The sequence below is a fragment of the Schistocerca nitens genome, chromosome 7 (genome assembly GCF_023898315.1).
Source record: "Schistocerca nitens isolate TAMUIC-IGC-003100 chromosome 7, iqSchNite1.1, whole genome shotgun sequence".
Lineage (NCBI taxonomy): Eukaryota > Metazoa > Arthropoda > Insecta > Orthoptera > Acrididae > Schistocerca > Schistocerca nitens.
In genome coordinates, this window is record NC_064620.1 from 467629507 (window position 1) to 467650257 (window position 20751).

General features: G+C 42.2%; 1 protein-coding gene across 2 annotated transcripts in view; it reads right to left on the bottom strand.

The window, feature by feature from the left end:
* LOC126195058 (protein Spindly-like) overlaps window positions 1–20751 on the bottom strand; it is a 138913-nt gene that overhangs the window by 17327 nt on the left and 100835 nt on the right. The window contains exon 8 of one of the 2 annotated variants that reach the window (XM_049933504.1): window positions 456–628. The exons of the other annotated variant lie outside the window; for it this stretch is intronic. Coding sequence (XP_049789461.1) covers window positions 456–628 — 173 coding nt within the window. The remainder of the gene's footprint in view (window positions 1–455; window positions 629–20751) is intronic. 2 annotated transcript variants of the gene reach the window in all.

A 20751-nucleotide genomic window follows, 5' to 3' on the forward strand; every position in this document is an offset into this window, starting at 1 on the left:
CACCCACCCAACATGCACAATTATCAGTGTATAGCTTGTATACAGATAGAAACCAGGACACATGCCAAGCATTTCGAATAACTAAACAATTTGTTACATAGATTATTGTTGAAAATTTATACACTGACAAACTTCCTTATGACAGGACACTGTTAGTTTCATCAGCCTAGGACACTTACTGTTCTAACTAAACTTGTTGTCAAAGAATAGAAAACAAACTTTATGATAAAATTATAATGTATGCTGTTCAGCAAATGGTTTCACAAATTAGTGAAGCAACAGAAGGGAAACTAACTTTGACATGCAAATTTCAGAAACCGACTCCACGAAGAATTACTGTAATACTGCACTTATTATATTTCTTAAACAATAATGTGTGGTTCATTTTGCAAAATAAAACAGAAGTTTGCACAAAAGTCTACTTTCCTAACAGATGAAAGCTAGATAAACATTACCTTCACCTTTCTTCTCAATCTCCTGTTTAAGTTTAACTATTTCCTCCTCTGCACGCAATCTCATTCTTTCCGTAACACCAGTCTCACTTTTCAAAGCTACGACTTCATCAGTCATTGCGATGTACCTCATCATAATATCTTCATATCGTTCCCAAATCTTTTTAGTCTTCTCTCTAATGGAAAATCAAACAGCAGTTTTCAAGGATATAATCTGTAGAGCATATCTCCTTTGAAAAGAAAGGTACACTCTCAACATTGTAACCATGTAAAGACAGCAAATAATAAACTTAAAATACTGAATCACAGTTTTTTAAAAAACATTAATTAATTCAATTATAGAGTTCCTTATATTTCGAGAACGACTCCGCACATGTGAGAATCGAATGTAAATATTAACAAAATGAAGCAGCCATTAAAGATGTGTTAATAATATAAATACTATTAACCACTTGTGTCAAGTGTTATCTTTTATTTTAAAATATATTGGAAACTTAAAATCCCAAGTTTATTGAAGTAATTCTGCAAGAACCCTTTAAAAATGGAGTCCTAAATATTACTGTTTCTATCCAGTAGTTGATTGTTGAAGTCAGAGTATCCACTTCATACTTCTTGCTCAGCATCGATTATTTGGTTGCAGTTGTTACCACTAGAGATCCCATTGTGTGTATGCATGTTTTATGTATTAGAAATTAAGAGATGTTTGTCATCTTGTATAGTAGTTTACAAAATGCATTTAGAAATAGCAGCAACAGAGGATCTGACATTGCATGAGGGCTTGACAACACATGATATGTTATCAGATGAGGCAAGTGATGAAAGTTCATCAGGTGAATAATTAGCATGTGCTCACCTCACCAGCTGGATGGTACAGATTCATCTACTGTATTGTCACCAGCTCCTCTAAGGTTTCCATTCATGCTAAATTACTTAATAGCACTGATGCTGGTGACACCAACATTCCAAAGGATTGTAAGTTTCACCCATTTTTTTAAATATAAGAAAGTACCTTTACTTTTCTGTTCTACTAATTATGTAAACCGTCCACAGTGAACGCTCAATAAAATTTGGACCATGTATAATGCAACAAACAAATTCAGTAGTTTGTGCAATCCAGACAGATGAACTGACCGACAAAAGTTTTATCTTTAAGACATGTTGGATACAGTATCCACTACTAAAATTAAAAAAGGGGCTTTAGAATCTAGACAACCATTCTTTGAAAGTTCCTAAGTGAGACACATGTTGAAAGATACCAGGTCTTAAAACATGTACAAAGAAGTGCTTAAGTCAACTCTGATCATAATGACACTTAAGAAACCACTTGCAGGATTATCAGTCAGTTTCCCACAGATATCACAGTCAGCCCGTACAAACTTGTGACATTCTCCGTTATTTTGTGATAGGAAACTGTTTTTCAGAGAGGCAAAGTAATAGGAATTTGATGAAATGATGAGAAGGACATGTTTATCTTTACTCACTATTGTCAACCCTGAAAAAAGGCTACATATAAGAGATATACGGAGGTGTCAATGTCAATAGCAGTTGCATCATACGACAACACATCCCTTGATGCCTCAGAACATGTCCTACCAACCGATCCCTTCTTCTTGTCAAGTTGTGCCACAAACTCCTCTTCTCCCCAATTCTATTCAATACCTCCTCATTAGTTATGTGATCTACCTATCTAATCTTCAGCATTCTTCTGTAGCATCACATTTCGAAAGCTTCTATTCTCTTCTTGTCTAAACTATTTATCATCCACGTTTCACTTCCATACACAGCTACACTCCACACAAATACTTTCAGAAACAACTTCCTGAGACTTAAATCTATACTCTATGTTAACAAATTTCTCTTCTTCAGTAACGCTTTCCTTGCCATTGCCAGTCTACATTTTATATCTTCTCTACTTCGACCATCATCAGTTATTTTGTTGCCCAAATTGCAAAACTCATCTACCACTTTAAGCTTCTCATTTCCTAATCTAATTCCCTCAGCATCACCAGACGTAATTCAACTACATTCCATTACCCTCGTTTTGCTTTTGTTGATGTTCATCTTATATCCTTCTTTCAAGATGCTCTCCATTCTGTTCAACTGCTCTTCCAAGTCTTTTGCTGTCTCTGACAGAATTACAATTTCATCAGTAAACCTCAAAGCTTTTATTTCTTCTCCATGGATTTTAATACCTACTTCGAATTTTTCTTTTGTTTCCTTTACTGCTTGCTCAATATACAGATTGAATAACATCGGGGAGAGGCTATAACCCTGTCCCACTCCCTTCCCAACCACTGCTTCCCTTTCATGCCCCTCGACTCTTATAACTGCCATCTGCTTTCTGTACAAATTGTAAATAGCCTTTCGCTCCCTGTATTTTACCTCTGCCACCTTCAGAATTTGAAAGAGAGTATTCCAGTCAACATTGTCAAAAGCTTTCTCTAAGTCTACAAATGCTAGAAATGTATGTTTGCCTTTCCTTAATTTATTTTCTAAGATAAGTCGTACGGTCAGTATGGCCTCACGTGTTCCAATATTTCTACGGAATCCAAACTGATCTTCCCCGAGGTTGGCTACTACCAGTTTTTCCATTTGTCTGTAAAGAATTCGTGTTAGTATTTTGCAGCTGTGACTTATTAAACTGATAATTAGGTAATTTTCACATCTGTCAACACCTGCTTTCTTTGGGATTGGAATAATTATATTCTTCTTGAAGTCTAAGGGTATTTCGCCTGTCTCATATCTTGTTCACCAGATGGTAGAGTTTTGCCAGGGCTGGCTCTCCCAAGGTTATCAGTAGTTCTAATGGAATGTTGTTTACTATAGAACTTTATTCATGGAATGCATTTGTCCTCTTCGATAAAGTAGTAAGAAGAAATCACTTCAGTTCCTTATTGCTGTTATGGAGAACATGGCAATGTGTAGCCATGTTCATAACATGGAGAAGAAGAAAATCTTGATGATCTTATGAAGATTGTACTGTTCGTTGCTTCTGTGCATATCACATGGCTGCAAACTTAAGTTTCAAGCTAATTATTATTTAACTTTCAATTTACACTGGAACTATGAAAAACAAAACTACCTTTTCCAAATGTGAAGCTTTACAGATCTTTGTAATTAAAATTCTGAACAACTCATTACACTGACTTCTGTGTTTTTTGCATATGTCTAGCTAAATGGAATTTTTCCATTAATAGAAGGTCCCGTAAAATAATATGAAAATCATTATGTTAAGTTGATAAGTGACACACACTAAATGACTGACAGTATTCTAAGACAGGCCAGCCCAGACGTATACAGAACAAATATGTATAATGAGAAGAGTTTCTCAGTAGTTATAGCAGACAATGTGGAGAATTTTCTGATAGACACAACTAACTTGCAACATTTAAAGTTGCTAAATATGGCATTTTAAAGACCATGAACTGTTTTCTGTAACATCAGAAAAATTATTTCAAGAGGACTTTAAAAACATAATAGGTTGAGCTCTATCATACAGTAACAAGATAACAGCACCACCAACCACTCTCCCACCATCTGCAGAAGTTTCCACAAATGCCTGACCTACTGAACCAAATATAAACAGTTCATGTGAGTTTGAAGCCTTTTAGTCCATGATCTGCTGTTGTAGCAGTCAAACAACTTGCTCAAGAAATTATTTAGACATTCACAATGTACACAATAGTTGAAAAATTGGACATGCTTTTTGTTTATCACAAATGTTGCCAAACTGTTAGGGTTGTAGTGTGGCTGTATGTTGAAAGGTATCTTGATTGTGTCAAATGCTTATCTTTTGTACATCAAGTATTAGGCTTTTGTTATGGCACCCATCTCTTCTCTGGCCTGCCCAGACTTCCTTCGGTGTATTGGATTATAATTTGTATCTTTTTAAGGAAGTCTACCGCTGTTCATTCTGTTGAGATGCTCCCACCATTTCCTTCTGTTGTCCATTACTCCCCCTCATGTTGAACATGTTTATACCTTCTAAGTGTGTGTGTGTGTTTCTTAATTTGTCTACACTGGTGCATCTTTTCACAGCCCAAAGAAATCTCACTTAGCTGCTTGGATCTTTCTTACTTTGTTGTTTCTAAGTGACCTGTAGCTCACTTTTGTTGAGTAGTATGGATGGCTCTGAGCACTATGGAACTTAACATCTGAGGTCGTCAGTCCCCTAGGACTTAGAACTACTTAAACCTAACTAACCTAAATGCATCACACACATCCATGCCCAAGGCAGGGTTCGAACCTGCGACTGTAGCGGTCACGCGGTTCCAGACTTAAGTACCTAGAACCGCTCGGCCACTCCAGCCGGCTGAGTAGTATGGAGAGCATCATTATTTTATAACAATCATGGTTATGGGTTTAGAGAGATTAAACTACTTTGTTATTAGTCCCTCACTGCAAATTCTCGTAAAAACATATGTAGCAAGAAAAGGAGAATTGTCAGCACCAGGGTTGTGAAAATGTCTTAATGGTTAAAAGTGAGAGTGACACTAGCTGTAGCCAGATAGTTGAAAATGACAAAATCCAGGCACCTAAAAAAAATTCTAGCTGGTCACTGAAGAATATAACAAGGAAGGTAGACATTTTCAGTACAATTAAAATGTGAGAAAAAGCAGATTGTACAGACTACAAACTAATTAGCTTAAATAAACGGATAGATAAAATATGTACACTAAAGTTTAAAAATGTGCTGTAATGCAGAGTGAAAAAGGAGGCTGAGGCTACTCAGAGCATCCACTGCAGTGATAAGTACAATATGAGGGTCTTTTCCCACTTTCAGGAGAGAAATAACAATACCATCCTACCAATGGGATTGAAACTCTCCTCCCCATCAAATTTTTTTAATTAATTGAGATTTACCTCTATACATAGGGTTTTGTCGATGTAACAAATACCCAGAAATTATTACATCGTTGCATAAGATCTTAATCTCCTCGGATGTCACTCCAGCTGTTTTGATCTTGTATATCTTCTTCCCCTGTGTCAAGTCTTCTCATTGTTCATTGTACATTTTGGAGCCAGTTAGTGTGTCCTTCTTTCCTCTTCATTTCCCATTCCTGGATAATTTTCAGTATCCTGGCTTCCTCCATTCTTCTTAAATGCCCATACCATTGTAACTTGCTTCCATCCATCGATCATGTCATGTATTCTTTCACTTACTTCCATTCTCTTTAAATGTGTGTGTGTGTGTGTGTGTGTGTGTGTGTGTGTGTGTGTGTGTGTGTGTGTGTGTTTCATATTAGTAATCCATGTCTCCATTCCATACATAATTATGCTCTCTAATATTGATTTATATACGATTATTTTGCTTTGGGTTATTACATTTCTGCTCCAAAAGATTAAGTTGAGCATCCCAATGAGTTTCCTCCCATTCTTAATTCTTTTATTAATTTCTAGCTCTAATTTTCCCTCCATCTCTAAAATGGATCCCAAACAGAAAGTACTGACCTCCTTAATGCTCTTTCCCTCTATGTATAAGTCATCTGGATCATCAGTCAGGTATTCTGTTTTCTGATAATCTTCAATACCTAGTTTCTGCATTCCACTGCTACTCGATTACATATATAATTTGCATCTTCTGTCTTAAACTATAACTACTTTATCATCAGCAAATAGTAGGTGACGTAAATAAACTCCATCTTTAATTTTTAGCCCCATCCCATTGCATTTATGAGACCATGCCTTAAGACTACAGTCTCTGTAGATTTTAAACTATGTTGGTGACATGGGACAGCCTTTTAACAAACCCTTGCTTGTTCTAAGTTTCTGAGAAGATTTATTATCAATTTTCAGTTGACACATGTTACGTTTATACATTTCTTTTATTATTTTAATTAAAGGATTCTTTATGTTTTCCATATGTATTGCTCTCCAAAGTATTTTTCTCAGGACAGTATCATATGCTTTTTCTAAATCTACGAAAATTAATCCTATGTTTTTTTATTTCTCCCTAGGTTTCTCTAAGATCTGTTGTAAGGTTTCATGTAGCTGCTGGCTCACTTCCTTTAGTTGAAGCTGAAAGCACATTTCATGAGATTTGTCACCCGATGCACTATCTGATGTGTTAACCTTCTTTTTTAACCCAGTTGGCATAGCTGTAGTTGATTCTCTTGGAGTAGAGCTCCTGCTAATCAGTGCCTCTGAAATCCAGTGTGCAGCCAAGGAAAGGCTTGACTACTTCCTTTTACAAACATATATTTCCTTAAATGGTTGAATAGATCATTAGAGTGACTCATGAATTAGAGCAGAACATAGCTTTTCATATGACATACACCTCAAAGGCTCAACATAACATCCAAGATTGCTGTATATATTTTATTTGTCACAAAACCATCTTGTCTTTTGTTTTCATTCTTGTAGTGTGGTTGTTCCTTGATGGTCAAGCTACCACAAAGCCCTGATGTCAAAACATCTAAGGCCCCGTCAACAGCAGGTGAAGCCATTTACTCATCATCACACCTTGCCATTTTCTCACATCCCCCACCCCTCACACCGTTTAATGTCTGCACCAACGAAAACAAACATCTGTACACAGCATATGTTCTGCAACTTCCTTCCTACTTAATATTATTCTGTCATAATCATCTTTCCTTGTACTACACAAGGATGTAAGACTTCAGTCTATGCATGATCTACCAGCTGTGAAGCCTCAATGTTATTCCTGGGTTTTTGAAATTTCCAGCTTGTTTTTAATCTCTTTCCCAAAACTTCACAATAATGTGTCTATAACACAATTTCCTCGATAGTCCAAGCAGCTTTTGTCATCCTTTTTTTTTAAATGTGGTATTAATATAACCTAGCTTCTTTTCCTTGATTACTGAATCCCCATGTAACAATGTATTGAATACTCATGTTATTAGTTTCACAATTTTGTCACCACCATATTTTAGGAACTCCAGACTGATATCACTTCATCTAGGTGATTTACCATTCTTTCCCATTCTTGACCTCGTACTCACCTCACTTTCTAAAATTTGGATTTCCTTCCCTTCCTATTCCTTTCTGTTCACTATTCCTTCTTCCAGTTATTCTTCTGTATCCTCATTTAATAATTTCCAGAAATATTCTTCCATTCCTTTGGTGTTATCAGTTGAAGACCAGTCTTTGCTTTTGTCTCTTGTTGAAGCCCTTTTAATACTGACAACACTTCTTTCACTCTCACAAATACTAGTTCACTATTGACATTGTACATGTCCTTTCCCATCTTTGCTATCTGTATTTTTTCCATCACTTCGTTCTTCTTTTCTTTGTAGACTGTTCTTGCTGCTTTCGGTTTATTATTGAACCACTGACTGAAAATGTTCCTCTTTCCTTTAATTGCCACCTCTGTTTCCTCCAACCACCATTCTGCTGTACAGCTGTGGTTGTTTCCCTATATGCCCAGCACCTCTGTTGCTAGAACACTAGTTTTTACGTATTCCTATATTTACTTTGTACTTCCTTCAAATGATTCTTGCAACATTCTTCCCAGCCTGGCGGCAAAGAGTGTTCGTATACTTTCAACTTGTTGGCTGTCAACACTGAACTGTAGATTCTGAGCTTTCTCAGCACAATTCATTTTAGAGTTGTTAGTATCATTCTTTGCATTCTTCCATGGCCAAAAACTCTTCATTTTTACTACATAATGGTCTGATACACACTGGGTTCTTCTGTATGATCTAATGTATGCTGCCTTGAAACTACTTGCCTGTCAAATGTAATTTATTATACAACAAAGTTCTCCAGTATTCTATTGCAAGTACATTATGAATATCCTTGTGTTTAAAAAATGTGATGGTAACTTTCATGTCAAACTGTTCATAAATTTCAATCAATCATTCTCCATTGTCACTGTATTCTGTCTCTCCACCTTTTTCCACTATCATACAAGATTCTCTCATTCCAGATCTGTTCAAATTCCACATGATAAGCAGTTCCTTCCACTATGGGATTTTTTCTACAGTCCTGCTAAGGATTGTCTAGAAAGTATCTTTCTCCTGGTCTCTTCTCATTTGTGGTTATGTATACTCCAATAATTACAACTTTTTTCGCAAACAGTCTTTTCCGCAATAAAAAGGCATTCATTAATAAAGTCCCAATTTGTGACACACTGTTTCCATGCCTGTCTTGTCATGATGGAGACTCCAGCTTTGCCTCTTGCTACTTTGGACATCCCACTGCAAATATATAAACCATTACATAGTTTTTCTCCTCCTTTGCCTTTCCTCTTGGTCTCAGAGTACGACATCCATTTTGAACCTGTCAATCTCTGTTGCTAATACAGGGTGTTTCAAAAATGACCGGTATATTTGAAACGGCAATAAAAACTAAACGAGCAGCGATAGAAATACACCGTTTGTTGCAATATGCTTGGGACAACAGTACATTTTCAGGCAGACAAACTTTCGAAATTACAGTAGTTACAATTTTCAACAACAGATGGCGCTGCGGTCTGGGAAACTCTATAGTACGATATTTTCCACATATCCACCATGCGTAGCAATAATATGGCGTAGTCTCTGAATGAAATTACCCGAAACCTTTGACAACGTGTCTGGCGGAATGGCTTCACATGCAGATGAGATGTACTGCTTCAGCTGTTCAATGGTTTCTGGATTCTGGCGGTACACCTGGTCTTTCAAGTGCCCCCACAGACAGAAGTCACAGGGGTTCGTGTCTGGCGAATAGGGAGGCCAATCCACGCCGCCTCCTGTATGTTTCGGATAGCCCAAAGCAATCACACGATCATCGAAATATTCATTCAGGAAATTAAAGACGTCGGCCGTGCGATGTGGCCGGGCACCATCTTGCATAAACCACGAGGTGTTCGCAGTGTCGTCTAAGGCAGTTTGTACCGCCACAAATTCACGAAGAATGTCCAGATAGCGTGATGCAGTAATCGTTTCGGATCGGAAAAATGGGCCAATGATTCCTTTGGAAGTAATGGCGGCCCAGACCAGTACTTTTTGAGGATGCAGGGACGATGGGACTGCAACATGGGGCTTTTCGGTTCCCCATATGCGCCAGTTCTGTTTATTGACGAAGCCGTCCAGGTAAAAATAAGCTTCGTCAGTAAACAAAATGCTGCCCACATGCATATCGCCGTCATCAATCCTGTGCACTATATCGTTAGCGAATGTCTCTCGTGCAGCAATGGTAGCGGCGCTGAGGGGTTGGCACGTTTGAATTTTGTATGGATAGGGGTGTAAACTCTGGCGCATGAGACGATACGTGGACGTTGGCGTCATTTGGACCGCAGCTGCAACACGGCGAACGGAAACCCGAGGCCGCTGTTGGATCACCTGCTGCACTAGCTGCGCGTTGCCCTCTGTGGTTGCCGTACGCGGTCGCCCTACCTTTCCAGCACGTTCATCCGTCACGTTCCCAGTCCGTTGAAATTTTTCAAACAGATCCTTTATTGTATCGCTTTTCGGTCCTTTGGTTACATTAAACCTCCGTTGAAAACTTCGTCTTGTTGCAACAACACTGTGTTCTAGGCGGTGGAATTCCAACACCAGAAAAATCCTCTGTTCTAAGGAATACACCATGTTGTCTACAGCATACTTGCACGTTGTGAACAGCACACGCTTACAGCAGAAAGACGACATACAGAATGGCGCACCCACAGACTGCGTTGTCTTCTATATCTTTCACATCACTTGCAGCGCCATCTGTTGTTGAAAATTGTAACTACTGTAATTTCGAAAGTTTGTCCGCGTGAAAATGTACTGTTGTCCCACGCATATTGCAACAAACAGTGTATTTCTATCGCTGCTCGTTTAGTTTTTATTGCCGTTTCAAATATACCGGTCATTTTTGAAACACCCTGTAAATTCAATTTTGTGGAGATACCTCACACATTCCAGCATCCAAATGTCATTTTCTTTTTTTCTTCACTTGTTCATCATCCAAGATTCCAGTTTTTCCTAGGCGTATTATTAGGTTTTTTAGCATTCTAATTGTTTCACTTGTGTGAGGAGCTGGCTCTCGCACAGCCTCCAACCCAGGGGACCATGTAAATTATTCTCAAAGTTTTCTTTCTTTAGTCTTTGATAAGCCAATATCACACTACAAGGCAGCAGACACTAGTGTCAGTCCACCCCGGGTGTTTCCCTGGCATGCACTATATCTGGTGAGCATTCCCCTATCCACAAACTGGGGAGGTACCCAATGCAGTGGGAGACTAGCAACTCCACACTGGCTTCCATCACATATGACTGACAACCAAAGGATGTGTTTTATGCTGTCACTGCTAACATTTTCAGGGGCTGTGTCTCACCAGTTTGTTAAAATGCTGTGAAATTTCTATTTAGTAAATGGCATATTGTATATGCGATTACAGGCTTTGTCTGTGAATTTCAGCTATGAAATCTTCACGGGATATCAGCCGAGCGTTGTTGTCGTCTTCTAGTCGCAACGTTTCAATGGGTTGTGTATCCATCATCTTCAGGCGAAGATGATGGATACGCAAGCCATTGAAACATTGTAACTAGAAGACGACAATGCTCGGCTGATATCCCGTGAAGATTTCATGGCATATTGTATGATTCAAAGTTATGTGCAGCGAAGGATAACGAGTTTCGGTCTGCCAGGCATTTCTGAATCATGAAATTACTACTATATTTATTGCATGCACGCACTTCGGCAGTGTGCCACAGAACATTCAGCAATAATAGCAGGATCAGTACAGATGTTGCCATTGAGGAGGATGCCAGGAAATACTGCGAACAGTATGTAGTTACAAACGCAGCGGTAGGTTGTGGGTTCTTGTAGATGATACATACTGTTTCCAACAATCCTGCTTTCTCTTCTTTATTAAAAACTGTGTCTTTGCTCAGAGTCTCAAGTATGCTACTAAATGTTCTGTAGACGGATGGCACTTGTGTCAAAGTGCCCTGCCATGCCCTGATAGCTGCAGTTTTTTCTTCAGGCCACCATGGCACTGGTGTCCTTCGGGAAGAGTCTGAAGGAAGGATATCATTGCCTCCACAGTATGTATTTTTTACCATTCTTTCGATGCCTTTCTTTTGACTGGTTTCAAAAATTGTTCTGGAGATGAAGGCTTGCCATTTGGCTTTCCAAAGTGACCCGCCTGGTTATGTTCGACTTGCCGATGTGTAGAGAAAGAGAGAATAGCAGGAAAGTGGTTGCTGTCGCAGAGGTCGCCATGGATGGATCACTGAATTCAGAGAGAGATGGTTGAGATGCCAACTAATATCTATAGCTGAGTGTCAGATTTTCAGCTCTGAAATTGATTGCTCTATTACTTGGCACCTGCAACATGTGGTTTGGGTGGCTCACAGAGGATTGTCCACCCAGCAGGAAGGAAGTTGGAGGCAGCTGTTCCATCAGCTTATGATATGGTATAAATCTGTCTGGGGGTAGACAGTTATCGTATACTGTTACCTTAAATGACAGGTAGACATGAAGAGCAACAGCTTCTAATGCCGTGGACAGTGGCATCTGCTCATTGAAAATGTCAAATCGAATGAATGTGCAGATTCCTCCAGATGCCCTCTTGGCGCTAATGCAATTTGTACAGTGGGATCTTAATTTTTAATAGTAGAGAGTTGGGTTTCAGAAAACCATGTTTCATGTAGAGCCATGCCAGCTGCAAAGTGAGTAGCTATAAACCAACAGAGTTCAGCCATATGGCGATAGTGACTGTTACAGTTCCATTGAAGAAACATCAGATTTGGATGTAAGAAAGCAGCAAAGGGAAAAGAGGAGAACAAATTAATTTGCTGCCGAGTCACAATCCACCTGAATGTTTGGCCCTCCATCGGTGATCACAGGCTCAATGTCGGGGAAAATGGGTGCCAGATTGACCAGAGCAATTTTTGCACTGAAATTTTTCCTGTCTTGACTTTTGGGACAGAAGAAGACCGTTCTCCTGTATGATCCACAGTCTGTGGTCCTGTTGGCCACTGGTTGATGGTAGGTTGCTGGTGTGTTTCATCTGGAGAGGGGGGGGGGGCACTCTGTCAGGTATCTTCTTTCCTGATGATGCTGGACGAGGATGAGGCCTCTCCAGTTGCATTGATGGAGTGATTACCACTGTTACTGTGGGTGGGTGGGTGGTTGAACAGGTATTAAAATGTGGTGTGGGTCACGAGTTCTGTTTGAGACCTTTTCATCAAGCTAGGTGTAAACTTTGACACAATGTTTGTAAAGTTTGACATCAGATCGATTGGATGCAGTTGTTCAAACTTTTTCTAGGCATCTTGATATTACTGTTGGTCAAGTGTTTTATAATGCTGGATTTTCTCCTCCCTCTTGGAAACAATGTGTTGGCGAACAAGGGGGATGGTGTTCTATGTAATTTACACATTTATGGGGTTGTCCTGCCACACACAAAAGTAGCTTTACTAGTACAGTGGGAGAATGTGAGTCACAACATCCGGCATTTGACACATATCATAGGAGGAGGAAAATAGATTATGCATCATGTAACGTGCCCTCACCAAACGGGCCGTACTTCCCTGAAATTTAGAAAGGTGGAAGTACAACCCTAAGAGGAGATCATACACAATTAAGCCAAAAAGGTTGCAAAAGAGCTAAAACTAATGATGTCCTAATAACTGCCAAGTCAACAACGTAAAAGTTTCAGTAGATGTAAGAGCCCTTTTAGTAGCCTGTTAAGATCACAGTTCCGTTCCAACTACAAATATTGTGCAAGCCATTACTTTATAAAACTGTGTTTTATTCTTTGTATCTTGTCTCTTAAATACTTGTCTGTTGTTACACATAGTTTTCCAAGTTTTTCTACTTGTCTACATCTTTGCCATACTTTCCTGAGGTATCACATATCAGATGATTAAAATGGCTGCCATGTTCTACTATTTGATTGTTCACCACCATTTTTGTTCTTATGGTATATCTCATCCTATAAAAGCCACTGTTTTAGTTGTGTCTGTGGATGAAATCACATTGCAGTCTTCAGCTACTTTGGTTGTGAGGTAAATTCCTTTTTGCAGGTCGTTTTCTATCTATTGAGATTTTAACACTGTCTTGCAATGTATTTGGGGGTAGGTAAGGTTCCTTTAATATAAAAGTAGATTCCACCTTTCTAGTGTACTTTATGATACAAACTTTTACATGTACGATACAATACAGCTGATCACAAATGATGTTTACATTCAGTACGGGTCTTAACTAACACAAAGATTTCTTTTGAGTTTGCAAAATGTGTGCATAACATATACTAATCAAGGTTCATCTTATTTATTTTGAAACAAAGAACATAATTAGAGAATTATTTGCTTAACACCATGGAAATGGAAATGAAGTTCCATGCTTCTTGACAGAGCATAGGGGAGAGATGCAGGAGACCCATACCGTCGTACTAGGCAAGGTCCTAATGGAGGTGGTTTGCCGTTGCCTTCCTTCGACCGTAATGGGGATGGATGATGATTAAGACAACACAACAACACCCAGTCATCTCAGGGCAGGTGAAAATCTCTGACTCTGCCGGGAATCAAACCCAGGACCCCGTGCTCGGGTTGGATGGTTGGTTGGTTAAAAAGAGGGAGGGAGGGACCAAACTGCTATGTCATCAGTCCCTCATTCCAATTAAAATAATTCCACAAGGGTGGGAATAAAATAATCAAGGCAAACAAAACACAGCTGGAGGAAAAGAGAAAACCACAAGAATGACAGAAGGACAACAAACACTAAAATGGACAAAAGTGGACAAGAAAACCACAGAGAGTTGCAAGAAACATGTAGAAGAAATCAAGACAAGAGAGCAGATTACCATGGCTGGCTAACAATGAGAATAAAAAGGAGAAGCCAACCATTCTGCAACACATTAAAACCTAAAAGCACAGGGTGGAGGACACAGAGGGACAAAGGACATGCGCTAAAACTTAGATCAAATAATAAAACCCACCCTCATGAATAAAATGTAAAACTAAGGCTGCTGTTGACTCATTGTCACCCAACACCAAAGGAGGGTGCTGGGAAAGTTAAAAGTCCACCACAGATCAGCTAAAAGTGGGCAGTCCAACAAGAGGTGGACAACCATCATTTGTGAGCCATAGCAACACTGAGGTGGGTACTCGTGACGGAGGAGGTAAACGTGTTAGTCACATATGGCCAATATGAAGCTGGCAGAGGACAACTGATTCCCTGCGAGAGGACCACATGGAAGACTTCCACACATTCGTAGTCTCCTTAATGACACGCGGTTTGTTGTGCGTACTGTTATGCCATTCTGTCTCCCAAAGCAGAAAATCCCTACAGCGTAAGACAGAATGCAGGTCTGTTTTGGAGATGCCCATCTCGAGCGGTTTCTGCATAGCCCGTTTGGCCAACCTGTCAGCAAGTTCGTTGCCTGGAATTCAAATGTGTACTGGGGTCCACACAAACACCACTGAACAATGGGACCATTCCAGGGCATAAATGGACTCCTGAATGGACGCTACCAAAGGATGGCGTGGGTAGCACTGATCGATAGCTTATACGCTGCTCAAGGAGTCAGCACACAGTAGAAATGACTCGCAAGGGCACGATCGGATATGCAGAAGAGCACAAGATATGGCAGCCAGCTCTGCAGTGAAAACACTGCAGCCACCTGGCAAGGAGTGCTGTTCAATATGTCCTCAATGAACATAAGCAAAGCCAACATGACCATCAGCCACTGAGCCGTCAGTGTAAACCACTTCATGGCCCTGGTACATGTTGAGAATCTAAAGATGTGATAGTGGAGAGCCACAGGATTAACGGAGTCATTAGGGCCATGCAAAAGGTCCAGAAGAATCTGCAGCCTAGGTGTACACCATGGAGATGTACGTGAATGGACCTCGAGGAGAGGTGGTAACGGGAAAGACTCCAGCTCAGATAGAAGGGACTGGACACAAACTGCAATCGTAAGCCCTGACCTGGGCCGCTGATGCGGGAGATGAACCACTGTTGTTGGGAAAAGGAGACAGTAATTCGGATGTGCAGGAGAACTACGAACATATGCAACTTAACTGGTGAGCAGTTGTGCACACCTAACCCTCAATGGAGGGACGCCGGCCTCCACCAGGACACTGGTCACTGGACTCATTCTAAAAGCTCCCGTCGCTAGGCAAATACCGCAGTGGTGCACTGGGTCGAGTGAACACAATGCCAAGGGCGCCGCCGAACCGTAAACCAGACTCGCATAGTCACGGCGGGATTAAACAAGGGCTCCGTAGAGCTGCAGCAGTGTAGAGCGATCTGCACCCTAGTTGGTATTGCTCAGGCAGTGGAGGGCACTGAGGTGCTGCGAGCGCTTCCACTTAAGCTGACCGAAGGTGAGGCAGCCAAGACAATTGGGTATCAAAAACCAGTCCTAAGAATCGATATGTCTCCATTATAGTGATTGGATCATCATTAAGTTCAAGTTCAGGTTCCGGATGAATGGTACGACACTGACAGAAATGCATGACACATGACTTCCCAGCTGAAAACTGGAAGCCATGGGTTAGAGCCCAGACTGCACCTTGTGAATGACTCCTTGTAGGCGCCGCTCAGCAACACCAGTGCTGGAGGAGCAGTACGAAATGCAGAAGTCATCCGCATACAGAGAAGGTGAGACCGATGGCCCTACAGATGCTGCTAGACCGTTAATAGCCACTAAAAATAGAGACACTCAATACGGAGCGCTGCAGAGCACCATTCTCCTGAATATTGGAGGAACTATGGGAGGCACCGACTTGGACTTGGAAAGTACGGAGCGACAGGAAGTTTTGGATAAAAGTCGGGAGCGGGCCCCAGAGACCCCACTCATACAATGTGGCAAGGATATGATGTCGCCAGGTCGTGTTTGTATGCTTTACATAAGTCAAAAAAGACGGCAACCAGATGTTGGCATCTGGAAAAGGCTGTTCGGACTCAAGGACCACAAGATTATCAGTGGCAGAGTGACCCTGGTGGAAGCCGCCCAAACATGGAGCCAGTAGGCCACATGACTCCAGGATCCAACCCAACCGCTGACACACGATATGTTCCAGCAGCTTACGAAGAATATTGGTGAGGCTGATAGGCCGGTAGCTATACACATCAAGTGAGTTTGAGCATTGGAATGAGGATGCTCTCCGGCCATTGCGATGAAAAGATGCCATTGCGCCAGATCCGGCTGAATATGACTAGGAAATGTCATTTATAGTCAGATGAGATATGTTTAAACATCTGACTGGATCCAATCCGGCTCAGGAGCTGTGTCGGGGCAATGTGCAAAGGCACTGAGGAGCTCCCACTCTGTAAATGGGGTGTTATAAGATTCACTGTGGCCTGTAGTGAATGAGAGGACTTTCCTTTCTATCTGCTGTTTGAGGGTGCAAAAGGCTGGGGCTAGTTCTCCGATGCAGAGGCTTGAGCAAAGTGCTCGGCAATCGCATTTGCATCGGTAGATAACACACTATTGATGTTAATGCCAGGGACACCTGTTGGGGGTCTGGTACCCAAAAAGACGTCTTATCTTCGTCCAGACTTGGGAAGGCGATGAATGGCACCCAATGTTCGACATGTACCTCTCCCGACACTCCTGTTTCTGTCTTTTTATAAGCTGGTGAACGACGGGCAGGGAGTAGCTTAAAGGCTACTAGGTGCTCTGGGGAAGTGTGCCACTTCTCGCTGTAGAGCTCGCCAACACCTTTTAATTGCCTCAGCAACTTCTGGCGACCACCAAGGTCCTGTCTTTTGCCGGGGGCACTCTAAGGAATGAGGGATCACATTTTCTGCTGCAGAAATTATCGTTGTAGTCGCCTTCTCAACAACAACATCTATGGCACCATGTGGGGGAGATTCAGCAGTGACAGTGTGTGTGTGTGTGTGTGTGTGTGTGTGTGTGTGTGTGTGTGTGTGTGTGTGTGTTGGAGTTTATGGGCGCTCAACATCGAGGTCATCAGCGCCCTGACACACATTAAAAGGAACGAATGTGGACAGACCTAAGAAAACTGAAGCACACACGCAAAGAAAGCAGGAAAAGAAAGAAAATGCTATATAAGAAAGTAAAACCGAAGGAAAGGGAAAATAGAGCAACAAGAATGCCACTGCAATTGTCACTGGTGGGCTACTGACATAAAATATGGGCGAGCTTGTCACACAGTGAACAAATTAAAATCCTCTCCCTAAAATCTTTGTAAAAACATTTGACATGGCACAGAACTTTAACCACATTCGTCCGAGTGTTGCCTAAAAGAGTTGGCAGGTCCGCTGGCAAGTCAGCTGCGGCCCGCTGGTCGGAAAATAAAACGCAATCCAATAAAACGTGGCGCACAGTGACCTGGACGCCGCAAGCACCACACATTGGAGGGTCTTCTCGCCGGAGCAGGAAGCCATGCGTCATAGGGCTGTGGCCTATTCGAAGCCGAGTGAGGAGAACCTCGTCCCGTCGATGGGGCTGAAAGGAAGTACACCACACACGCGTTGTGGGCTTGACTAGACGGAGCTTATTGTCAGTCACTTCCAGCCACTCATCCTCCCACCGACACGACTCGTGAGCTCAACAGCGAGGTGAGTGCGTGCAAGGGTATAGCACACTGAGATACGTGTGGATCGAGACACGCCTCCTTGGCTGCGAGATCTGCCCTTTCATTCCCAGCAATGCCGACATGCCCCGGAACCCAGCAGAAAGCTACAACCTTCCCCAGTCGCTGAAGTCGGAGGAGGGCATCCTGGATGGTCTGGACTACTTTATCTGCCGGATACAAATGGTGCAATGATTGAAGGGCAATGAGTGAATCGGAACAGACAAGAAATTTAGGAGAGGAAGAATGTCTCACCTGCTCCAGCGCCCGCAAGATCGCAGACAATTCTGCATCAAAGACAGTAAAAGTCGGAGGCAGTCGAACCTTGAGGACACGATCCGGAAAAACAACTGAGCAACCAACGGAATCCCCTTGTTTCGACCCATCCGTAAAAACAGCTACATAGTCGTGGCGCTCAGATAAAATAGCTGAAAATGCTGCATTAAAAACGGTGGCAGGAGTTCAATCTCTCTTGTACTGCAATAAATCTAAAATCACTCCGGGCCTCTTCAGTAATCAGGGGGGCAGGCGGTTAAAACCCTGGATTTGGGGTTGTACAGACTCCACACCGAGTGACTCTAGCACACGTTGCACACGGATCCCAAATGGCAACGTAGCCCGGGGACGGTGGGAAAAAAGGCGGTCCAGAGGTGGATGGGCAACAAGGCAATGAGCAGGCGAGCTGGGAGCTGCAAGAAACTTACAAGCCTGGCGCACCAGCAGGAGCTGCCGCCGGATGATAAGTGGCGGTTCGCCAGCCTCAGCACAGAGGCTGGGTATGGGACTGGTCCGATAAGCACCCGTGGCCAGTTGAATCCCAGCATGGTGGACAGCGTCAAGGATCTGCAAATAAGACGGCCTTGCTGACCCATATACTGTGCACCCATAGTCCAGCCATGTCCAAGGAATAGAAAAGCAACTGGAATCACTCAACAGAGGAAAGTCCACTGGACCTGACGGGATACCAATTCGATTCTACACAGAGTACGCGAAAGAACTTGCCCCCCTTCTAACAGCCATGTACCGCAAGTCTCTAGAGGAACGGAGGGTTCCAAATGATTGGAAAAGAGCACAGGTAGTCCCAGTCTTCAAGAAGGGTCGTTGAGCAGATGCGCAAAACTATAGACCTATATCTCTGACGTCGATCTGTTGTAGAATTTTAGAACATGTTTTTTGCTCGAGTATCATGTCGTTTTTGGAAACCCAGAATCTACTATGTAGGAACCAACATGGATTCCGGAAACAGCGATCGTGTGAGACCCAACTCGCTTTATTTGTTCATGAGACCCAGAAAATATTAGGTACAGGCTCCCAGGTAGATGCTATTTTTCTTGACTTCCGGAAGGCGTTCGATACAGTTCCGCACTGTCGCCTGCTAAACAAAGTAAGAGCCTACGGAATATCAGACCAGCTGTGTGGCTGGATTGAAGAGTTTTTAGTAAACAGAACACAGCATGTTGTTATCAATGGAGAGACGTCTACAGATAAAGTAACCTCTGGCGTGCCACAGGGGAGTGTTATGGGACCATTGCTTTTCACAATATATATAAATGACCTAGTAGATAGTGTCTGAAGTTCCATGCGGCTTTTCGCGGATGATGCTGTAGTATACAGAGAAGTTGCAGCATTAGAAAATTGTAGCGAAATGCAGGAAGATCTGCAGCGGATAGGCACTTGGTGCAGGGAGTGGCAACTCTCCCTTAACATAGACAAATGTAATGTATTGCGAATACATAGAAAGAAGGATCCTTTATTGTATGATTATATGATAGCGGAACAAACACTGGTAGCAGTTACTTCTGTAAAATATCTGGAAGTATGCGTGCGGAACGATTTGAAGTGGAATGATCATATAAAATTAATTGTTGGTAAGGCGGGTACCAGGTTGAGATTCATTGGGAGAGTGCTTAGAAAATGTAGTCCATCAACAAAGGAGGTGGCTTACAAAACACTCGTTCCACCTATACTTGAGTATTGCTCATCAGTGTGGGATCCGTACCAGATCGGGTTGACGGAGGAGGTAGAGAAGATCCAAAGAAGAGCGGCGCGTTTCGTCACAGGGTTATTTGGTAACCGTGATAGCGTTACGGAGATGTTTAGCAAACTCAAGTGGCAGAGTCTGCAAGAGAGGCGCTCTGCATCGCCGTGTAGCTTGTTCGCCAGGTTTCGAGAGGGTGCGTGTCTGGATGAGGTATCTAATATATTGCTTCCCCCTACTTATACCTCCCGAGGAGATCACGAATGTAAAATTAGAGAGATTAGAGCGCGCACGGAGGCTTTCAGACAGTCATTCTTCCCGCGAACCATACGCGACTGGAACAGGAAAGGGAGGTAATGACAGTGGCACGTAAAGTGCCCTCCGCCACACACCGTTGGGTGGCTTGCGGAGTATAAATGTAGATGTAGATGAACGCACAAAAGCCCGATAAAACTGAAGGAGACGCACCCTGTCCGCTCTCCAAGACCTGTGGCTGAGGCACTTGAGGATGTTCAGTGCCTTCAGGGTTCTGGCTTTCAAGTCACGTAGGTGTGGCAGCCATGACAACCTGGAGTCAAAAATTAGGCCCAGAAACCGCACTGTGTCTCTAAAATGTAGGACAGCATCCCCCATATGCAAGGCAGGCAAAGTAAAAAGACGACGAGAACGATTAAAATGAACACAAACACACTTATCGGCAGAGAACCGAAAACTTGTCTTTGCAGCCCACTCCTCTAACCGCCGCACTGTGAGCTGCAACTGACGGCTCACGGTTGCAACACTGGAGGAGGAACAGAAAACAGCAAAGTCGTCCACAAACAAGGAGCACTGTACTGGACTC